Raw genomic sequence first — 10,000 nt, 5'->3', positions numbered from 1 at the left:
CCCACCAATCCCTCCATCACCATCTCGCTCACTCCTGCTGGTTGAGGTACCGGAGGGCAGTTAACAGCAGGCGATACTCTCACTGGTAACGCTTGGTGGTATTGGAACGCATTTTTACCTCTAGTTTGGGTGTGATTAGATGATTTTATTGACATTAGGCAGGATCTATGGAGGTCAGAAGATTAATGGCCAGTCTTTACTATTTTAGTCACCATCATAAATTTCTGAAGCTATATAAAATCATCAAATAGTAAACATAATGAAAATAGAAATGCGTCATGGTGCTGAAGGGGTTAATGTTTGGTGGTACACGTGCAAGAGTGAATAGACGAGTAATCGCATTGGGATCATGAAAGCAACAGAAACCACGAGCTGCAGAAATGAGCTGACAACGTGGCTCAGTGTAGGGAGACGGAGGTTTCAAGACATTTGTCCCTATCTTTTGGCAAATTCTATCGGCTCGTTAAGGAGACTGGCGACTGAGTGGGCGTTTTTTCTTTATATATTTATTTGCACCTGTCCAGACCTCTCTTACTTTTTTTTTATATATATATATAAGGACAAAAAAATGAATACAAGAATAAAAAGCCCCACTTGAACTGTAGTCTCCATAAGAGAATCAATGGAATTAGTCAAAATAAAAGGCGCATACAACTCCACAAGATTGCCAACGCGCCATGAATCACAGGTATTGAGTGTAGCGAGAGCCTGTCACTGCAAATAAGAGACCAGTGACTCGGAGACGGTGCGGGGACAGTGAGATTGCAAGGAGGAACAATAAGGAGGGAAGCTTGAGATTACAGGGACGTGACGCCTCAGATGTTATTAGCAGAACACTGGAATAATGGACAAAGGCAGAGTACTGAGGCCAACAACGCGGGGAAGGACAGCGGAATCACGTGAACAAGGAAGCACTGTCGTCTAATGTAGATTTGTGTGGTGAGAGATGCAGTATGGGCATTGAAAAATGAGTGGCGCTATTAGGGCGAGCAAGTTCTGGTGGTGACATTTTCCTGCCAATTGAGTTAGAGAAAGACGCGGAATAATTAAGCCTCAGATGTGTAGGAAGGTCACAATCAGCAGAGAGAAGGTCAGAGCTGCGGTGGCGACAAACTTCCTACTAGCTTGGCCAGAGAAAGACGTGAACCAGGTAGCGTTAGTTAGGTAGAAAGGTCACAGGCAGCAGAGAGCGAAGGCCAGGGCAGACAAGGCGTGTGTGGGTGACGGCTCAGTAAAGCGGGAAGCGGAAACTGCAGGTCAGGAATGGCGGGCTGGCACAGATAGCAAGTGTACGGACCAGCAGAACACAGGAGCTGCAGACAATGGAGAGACTGGCAGGTTGGTTAGTAGGAGTGAGATGTAATAGGAGTGGAAGCAGTGATAGTGTGGGCGTAAGGCATCAGCTGAGCCCTTTACAGTCTTCTTACAGTCTTTTCTAGTCTTCTCTCTCTCTTCTGCTGTTTTTCCAAGAGTGAGTTGTTGGCGCCATGTACAAATCACTACCAAATGTGCGTCTCTTACATGTGTCTCCCATCCTTTGCAGTTCCCATTTCCATCCCTTCATCTCTCCATCTCTGTCTTCCCTCACAACAAACAGCAATTACAACCCCACCAATATCGCTGGAATAGTAAACAGTGGCGCAAAATAATGCCACAAAGGGAGCGTGTTATCAGTGAAAGGCAGGACCTCACGCTGGTGGAAAGGAAGAAAACGTCTGCTTATTGTGTCTGCTGCCCGCGACTCCTCAAGTGTGAAGTACGATTGTGGGAAAGGCGAGGCAAGACCGGAAACAGGCCGAGATGGAATATTCTTTTTTTTTCTTCTTGTTCTTTTTTGTTCCTCAGAATGTTTCCATTTTTTTTTTTTTTTTCATATTTCAACTGTTAATTATTTATTTCTGTTTCATTGTCTGTTTTCTCCCTCTGGTTTTTATTATTTTATTTTTCTTGCTTTTCATTTTTTTTTTTGTGCTTTATAGTATGATTTTTTTTTTTTCATTTTTCAACTGTTTAGTAAATGTTTCTGTTTCATTATCTGTTTTCTCCCTCTGATTTTTTATTTTATTTTCTAGCTTTTCATTTTCATTTGTTTTTTTTTCTTTTTTGTACCTCATAGTAAGTTTCTTTTCTTTTTTTTTTTTTTTCATCTGTTTACTTTGTTTGTTTCTGCCTCGTGGTTTGTCTTCTCCCTCTGTTTTTTTTTTTTCATTTCACTGTTCTAACTTTTCATTTTCTTTTGTCCTCCTCTTATTCCTTCTTTCATTCTAGCTATTATCCTTTTTTTCTATTTTACTTCGGCTCGTGATTCGTATTTTCATCTTTTTTGCTCAATTTTCCCTCACTTACCAGAAATATTTCCCCATGAGTATTGCATGATTTATATAGTAAGGCATTTTCTCTCACATTAACTTACTATTACCTGTATTACCTGTTAGTTGATTTACTTTGCATCTCTAATTGGAAAACTTTGCAACCCTTTTCTTGTTAGTACTGGTATCTCTCTCTCTCTCTCTCTCTCTCTCTCTCTCTCTCTCTCTCTCTCTCTCTCTCTCTCTCTCTCTCTCTCTCTCTCTCTCTCTCTCTCTCTCTCTCTCTCTCTCAAATTAGCTTTCTTTCCTTAGGCTCGTTAGCGTCAGTGGTAAAAAGTTAAAAGTTCAAAATTCTTCCTAATTACTTGGTGGTTCGGCCTTTACGTATTGAACTTGCTCGCTATCATATTTCGCCCCAATTCCTCTTAACTAAACCTTTATAGATTAATTACTTCTTTTACTCATTCTCCTTTAATTATTATAATGTGAAAGGAAACTCATTGATTATTTCTATTAACTTTGATTTATTATTGCTGTTTTTATCACAGTTTACCTTTTTCTTTCAATTTGGTAACACATTTTCATTGTTGTTGATTTTTGTGATCTTTATGAGCTCATTTGCATCAATTGTCTATTCGAGTAAAACATTTCAATCAGTGTATTTTTTTTTTCTGAATTTTCTTTAAACTAGAAAATACTGTAATACTTTTTAATTAGCACCTTGAATATCAGGTCACGTTTCCATATCCATTCTGCTTACTGGTGATTTTATACAGCTTCATAATCTACTTGGGGATTAAAATAGGGAAGACTGTGGCCATTAATCATCTGACCTCCTTCCTGAATGTCAATAAAATGGGCCAACCGTACACAATTCTCAAGGTGAAAATGTGTCCCAGTACTGAAGGGGTTGATGTTGATATTTGTTTTTGTATTCAAATCTCACTAACATATTACATTCTCTCCATTCTGTTACTGGCTCGGCTTACCTCGCCTCGCCTCACCTGCCTCGCCTCATCTGCCCGGCTCGACTTACCTGCCTGCCTCGACTCACCTGCCTCACCTACCTCATCTCGTCTCACCTGCCTCGCCTGCCTCACTTTATCTGCCCGGCTCGACTTACCTGTCTGCCTCGACTCACCTGCCTCGCCTGCCTCATCTCGTCTCACCTAACCTCGACTCACCTGCCTCGTCTGCCTCGCCTTAATCACTGGCACAGGTGTACATGGAGCCGCTTAAGAAGATCCAGGTGGACGGGTACGCTATGTTTGCTGAGCCTGAGCTGCTGTTTGGTAACCTGGACGAATTATGCTGTGTGAGTATTCCCTTCCTCTCCCCTTCTGTGTGTGTGTGTGTGTGTGTGTGTGTGTGTGTGTGTGTGTGTGTGTGTGTGTGTGTGTCAGTGCGTGAAAATCCCACCGCTGCCACCCATTTACGTGTGTGTGTTTGTTTGTGTGTTTGTTTGTGTTCTAATCCTACCGCTGCCACCATTGTGTGTGTGTGTATGTGTGTGTGTGTGTGTGTGTGTGTGTGTGTGTCAGTGCGTGAAAATCCCACCGCTGCCACCCATTTACGTGTGTGTGTTTGTTTGTGTGTTTGTTTGTGTTCTAATCCTACCGCTGCCACCATTGTGTGTGTGTGTGTGTGTGTGTGTGTGTGTGTGTGTGTAGGCTTTCAAGGACGTTCACAAACAACCCTTCATCTTCCTTCTCGTCTTTCCCTCTCTCCTCTTACTTTCTCCCCTTCTATTCTTGCTCATCTTTCAAACCTTTATTCCCTCCACGTTCCTCCGTTCCTCTATTCACCACTTTGTCGAGTTTCTGTCTTCCTTTCCATCCCTTTAATCATTACCCATTTTTTCTCTTTCCTCTCCTTTCGTCTCTTGCCTTATCTCTTTACCTCTCTTCTTCCCTTCCTCATCTTTCATTTCCTTTCACTCTGCCTTCCTCGCTCGCCTCATTCATTCCATTATCTGCCTTTCATCCTCTTTCTACCTTTTGTCATTCTTTTTTAATCCACTGTCATGTCTCGTCTTTTCTCTTCTATGTTCTTCCACATCATTTATTTTTCTATTTCTGTCTTTCGTTCTTCTTTTCACCTCCTGTTTATTCCTTCCTTTATCATTCATGTTATCATCTCATATTTTCATCCCTTTGGTTCTTGTAATTATCTTCTAGCCTGTCATTTCTCTCTTTTCCTCTCTTCCTTCTGTCTTTCCCTGCTCCTCTCCCTGCTTCTCTCCCCTGCCTCTCTCACTTTCCTCCTGTTCATGTTACACACACGTTAATACCTGTCCGGAAAATCACTTTAATCTCCTTAACATAGCATGAAAGAGAAGCACGAATATACAGCATTATTTTTCATCCCCTTCAGTAGAACGAGCAGTGCTTTAGACAGGAGAGGTGCTGGGGTAATGGAATAGCAGGAGAGAGAGAGAGAGAGAGAGAGAGAGAGAGAGAGAGAGAGAGAGAGAGAGAGAGTAGTGTACGTGTTTGTCTGTGTAGAAGGAAAGGTGAAGGAGGGATAGAAGGACGAGGAATAAAACAGGAGGAAGACACACACAGCGAGGAATGTTGGTTTTATCACGAAAAGAGGAAAGGAGGAGAAGAGAGGAGGTGGAGTAGGTCAAGGAGTGTAAGGAGGGAGAGGACGAGAAGGAAGAGTAGAAGGAAAAAGAAGAGAACTTGTAAGGAAATACATAAGGGAAAGTGTTATACCTTCAAATATTCCACCACCACCACCACCACTACTACTACTACTACTACTACTACTACTACTACTACTACTACTACTACTACTACTACCAAAATACAATAAAGAAGCAGATGTATAGCAATAAATTTTCACACATTTATGCACACACATACACACCTTCAGTCCAATTAGAGAAACGTGTCAGGTTGTGTGTGTATGTGTGTGTGTGTGTGTGTGTGTGTGTGTGTGTGTGTGTGTGTGTGTGTGTGTGTGTGTGTGTGTGTGTGTGTGTGTGTGTGTGTGTGTGTGTGTGTGTGTGTGTATGGTAAAAAGAGATATAAAAAAAGTATTCTAGGAACTTCAACCACGGATCGACTCTCTCTCTCTCTCTCTCTCTCTCTCTCTCTCTCTCTCTCTCTCTCTCTCTCTCTCTCTCTCTCTCTCTCTCTCTCATCCTGTTTTTATTTTCGCTTTTATCGTGTTTTTTCACTTGTTTCCTTGTTTTTTTCTCCTTTTTATCATTTTTTTTCTCTTTCTCCTTTAGTCTTTTTTTTTATTTTTCCGCATCTTTTTTCTCTTTCTTCCTTCTTTTCACACCTTTCCTTCTATTTTTACTTTACTCCTTTGTCTTTTTTGGACCTTAGTTTTCTGCCTTTCTTCATTTTCTCTCTCTTTATTTTCCTTTTTCTCACCTCCTCCTCCTCCTCCTCCTCCTCCTCCTTCTTCTCTTCTTCCTTTTCTTTCTCTTGAGTTTTTTTTTTTTATTTCATTCATGTTTCCCTTAATAATCTTCCTTTTACCTTTCTTTTACTGTTTTCCTCCTCCTCCTCCTCCTCCTCCTCCTCCTCCTCCTCCTCCTCCTCCTCCTTTTAAAGCTGTATATTTCCTTCCATTCTTACTTCAGCTCCTCTTTCTCTTCATTCCCCCTTTTTCCTCATAGTCTTCCTTTTCTACCAGTACATCTCTCTCTCTCTCTCTCTCTCTCTCTCTCTCTCTCTCTCTCTCTCTCTCTCTCTCTCTCTCTCTCTCTCTCTCTCTCTCTCTCTCTCTCTCATTCCTTTCTTTCTTTTCCAGTTATTTTCTTTCATTTTTTCGTTACAGCGTCACTTTCTTAACGTTTTCCTTTCTCCAATCTTTTATTTTCCTTTTTTCTCTTTTTCTCTTTCTCTTTGTTTTCATTTTCCTTCCTTTCCCTTTTTTTTCTAGCTAGTTTTCTTTCAATTTTTATTTCCGCGTCATTCTCTTCACCTTTTTCTTTTCCCCCATCTTTTTTTTTCCTTTTCTTTCTTTCTTCCTTGTTCTTTCTTTTTATTCCCTGCCTCTTCCCCTTTTTACTCTCTCTCTCTCTCTCTCTCTCTCTCTCTCTCTCTCTCTCTCTCTCTCTCTCTCTCTCTCTCTCTCTCTCTCTCTCTCTCTCTCTTTTTATTACAGAATCACTTTCTTAAACTTTTCCCTTTCTTCCATCTTTTTTTTTTTCTCTCTCCTCCTCGACCTCATTCACCTCTCAACAATATTTCCTCTCATTTTTAAAACCGACGTTCAATTTTCCCTCACCACCTTAAATTCCATCCACAAGAAGGTATCACAACTTCCATGCCTTACAAAAAGTTTATCCTCGAAGAAAAAGGTGATTTTGAATTCCTGCCACGCGCTCACCTCCACCCAAGGGTCGTCAGATGCAATCCTTATAACACTTTGCTTTTTTTTTCCTTATATTCTCTTTCCTTCACATTCTTTAACCATTTCATTCCTTTTTATCATAATCACAAACCACTGAGGCATTTCTTCCTATTCTAGAGCAACTTACAAACATCACAGTGTCTATATATTATAAAACTTATCCTTGTAATCTTTCTCTTCCTTGCGGACACTTTTAAATAATCTTATACAATGTTTTTTTGTAATGTCTAGGATTGTTGTATATCGCAGGGAGAGGGTTAAAGGACTCTCTCTCTCTCTCTCTCTCTCTCTCTCTCTCTCTCTCTCTCTCTCTCTCTCTCTCTCTCTCTCTCTCTCTCTCTTCTCTCTTCTCTCTTCTCTCACTCGCCTGAATCTATGTTAGCAAAGAGAAAGTTGGGCATCTCTTGAATTGTAGCATTGCGTGGAGTATACAGAGCTTGCCTGGCTGCACCTTCTATCTTGTTACGCTCTTCTCAGCCTGTAGTCTCTTACCTGCTTATAGTCTCCTCTCACGCGGACATACATACATACACACGTGCGGTAAAGAAAGTTTATTGTGTTCTTTTTAATTCATTTTTTAGCTCTCTCTTTCTTGGGTTAAAAATAGGAAGGGTGTAGGTTCAGTGTCATTGAGGAGGATGTGTACTGAGACGAACAGATACACAGACATGGAGAGAGAGAGAGAGAGAGAGAGAGAGAGAGAGAGAGAGAGAGAGAGAGAGAGACTATAACATTTCTATTAACATAAAGAAGTCAGGAATAAAACTATATTTCTTGACAGCCCATCAAAATAAAGGAGCTCTCTATGAAAATTGGAAACACACACACACACACACACACACACACACACACACACACACACACACACACACACACACACACACACACACAAACTCTGGTAAATCAAGGTGCGTTCTTACCTGCTCCCTAAAAACTCAGGTAAGAGAGAGAGAGAGAAAGAGAGTAGTGCATCAAGGATATTACAAAGACACACCTGCGCGTCACACTCTCACTCTCCTTTTACCTACACTCCTCTATGTGTGTGTGTGTGTGTGTGTGTGTGTGTGTGTGTGTGTGTGTGTGTGTGTGTGTGTGTGGTGGACCGGAAAAAGAGAATGTTCACCTTCATTTTACATATTTTGGCAAGACTCTCTCTGACACTTTCTGACACTCTCTCTCTCTCTCTCTCTCTCTCTCTCTCTCTCTCTCTCTCTCTCTCGCTTGAATGCCAACGGCCATGAAGACTATATTTAGCTCAATCTGCGCTTCCTCCATGACGTGTGTGTGTGTGTGTGTGTGTGTGTGTGTGTGTGTGTGTGCGTGCGTGTGTTGTGTGTGTGTGTGTGTGTTTCACTGTTTGATCTGGTGCAGTCTATGACGAGACAGCCAGACGTTACCCTACGGAACGAGCTCAGAGCTCATTATTTCCGATCTTCGGATAGGTCTGAGACCAGGCACACACCACACACCGGGACAACAAGGTCACAACTCCTCGATTTACATCCTGTACCTACTCACTGCTAGGTGAACACCACCTACACGTCAAAGGAGACACACCCAAATATCTCCACCCGGCCGGGGAATCGAACCCCGGTCCTCTGGCTTGTGAAGCCAGCGCTCTAACCACTGAGCTACCGGGTGTGTGTGTGTGTGTGTGTGTGGTGACGTCTTTGTGACAGAAATAACAAGGGAAACACAACAAGGAAAGGCAACACCCACCACAACACCGCAACATAACGAACAGTTTGAACTAATGCAAGTCAGCGAAACGAGGGAGAGAGAGAGAGAGAGAGAGAGAGAGAGAGAATAAAATGATGACAAGGGAATGAATATAGAAAGATTTTTTATTCTACCACTCATACATCACTACTACTACTACTACTACTACTACTACTACTACTACTACTACTACTACTACTACTACTACTACTACTACTACTACTACTACTTTTATTACTACTACTACTGTCATTAAACGTACCCAGAAGCAGTAAAATTCTCTGACCCAACCTCTTCCCCTATTCCTCCTCCTCCTCCTCCTCCTCCTCCTCCTCCTCCTCCTCCTCCTCCTCCTCCTCCCTAGCGTACTTTTATTACCTGTGCTAGGGAAATTAAATTGTTCATGACTTCTCCTGTCTCAACGCGACGCTAGAGAGAGAGAGAGAGAGAGAGAGAGTGTTATTACTTTTTCTTCTTTTGTCTTTCTGTTTATTGTTTTGTGTCTCTTTCTGTCTGTCTGTTACATTTTGTTTCTTTGTGTGTGAGGAAGGACTCTCTCTCTCTCTCTCTCTCTCTCTCTCTCTCTCTCTCTCTCTCTCTCTCTCTCTCTCTCTCTCTCTCTCTCTCTCTCTCTCTCTCTCTCTTTTCTGTTTCCATAAAAATTCCTACATTGCTTTTTTTCGCTTCAAGAATCGAGGGGAAAAAATCTTGCCCTTGACCTGATCGTAGTGCTGTGTTTCCCTTCCCCTTTTTCCTCAACGAGAGAGAGAGAGAGAGAGAGAGAGAGAGAGAGAGAGATGGATTTTAGTGTTTTTTCTTCTATTTTCATTGTTTTATAGATGTTACATAAATATTTCCTTTTTGTTTGTTTTTGCATTGATAAGAAAACTTTCCATTCCTAACCATTCCCAATCTTCACATAATCATTCCTAACCCAACTAATCCTCACCTCACCTCATCATACTTAACCCTTTTTCACGATTCACACCCTCACGTTTTTTTCCCACGCCTCACCTTATTTCTAACCCTTTCTCTTGTCTCACCTGAGCTCACCTGTGTTGTCTCCTCTATCAGGTAACGTACGCCTTCTGCAAAGAGTTCATTAACCTCCTGGAGCAGCAGCAGACACCGGTGGGGCAGCTGGACACCACTAATGTCCTTGTGAGGCTTTTCCAGAAGGTAGGTGTGTTGCTTCTACTGCCATAAAGATACAAAACTAAGGGTGTATCGCGTTAAATTCCTTCTACTGCTATTGCTGCTGTTACTGCTACTACTACTACTACTGCTACTACTACTACTACTGCTACTGCTACTGCTACTACTACTACTACTTCTACTACCTACCACTAAAATACAATAAAAAACAGGTGTATTGCAATAAATTCCACGTATTTATGCACACACATACACACCTTCAGTCCAATTAGAGAAATGTACTCATGTGTGTGTGTGTGTGTGTGTGTGTGTGTGTGTGTGTGTGTGTGTGTGTGTGTGTCTGAGTCTGAGTGAGTGTGAGTATGCTAAAAGATTCTCACTTGCATTTTACACCACTCTCTCTCTCTCTCTCTCTCTCTCTCTCTCTCTCTCTCTCTCTCTCT

General features: G+C 41.7%; 1 protein-coding gene across 1 annotated transcript in view; it reads left to right on the top strand.

Moving 5' to 3' along the window:
• Window positions 1–10,000, top strand: part of LOC123514379 — a 308,326-nt gene that overhangs the window by 267,785 nt on the left and 30,541 nt on the right. Inside the window, exons 9-10 of the mRNA XM_045272266.1 lie at window positions 3,529–3,624; window positions 9,477–9,581. Of these exons, the coding sequence (XP_045128201.1) occupies window positions 3,529–3,624; window positions 9,477–9,581 (201 nt within the window). The remainder of the gene's footprint in view (window positions 1–3,528; window positions 3,625–9,476; window positions 9,582–10,000) is intronic.

The sequence above is a fragment of the Portunus trituberculatus genome, chromosome 5, assembly GCF_017591435.1.
Source record: "Portunus trituberculatus isolate SZX2019 chromosome 5, ASM1759143v1, whole genome shotgun sequence".
NCBI lineage: Eukaryota > Metazoa > Arthropoda > Malacostraca > Decapoda > Portunidae > Portunus > Portunus trituberculatus.
This window is presented reverse-complemented; position numbering and strand designations above follow the sequence as displayed.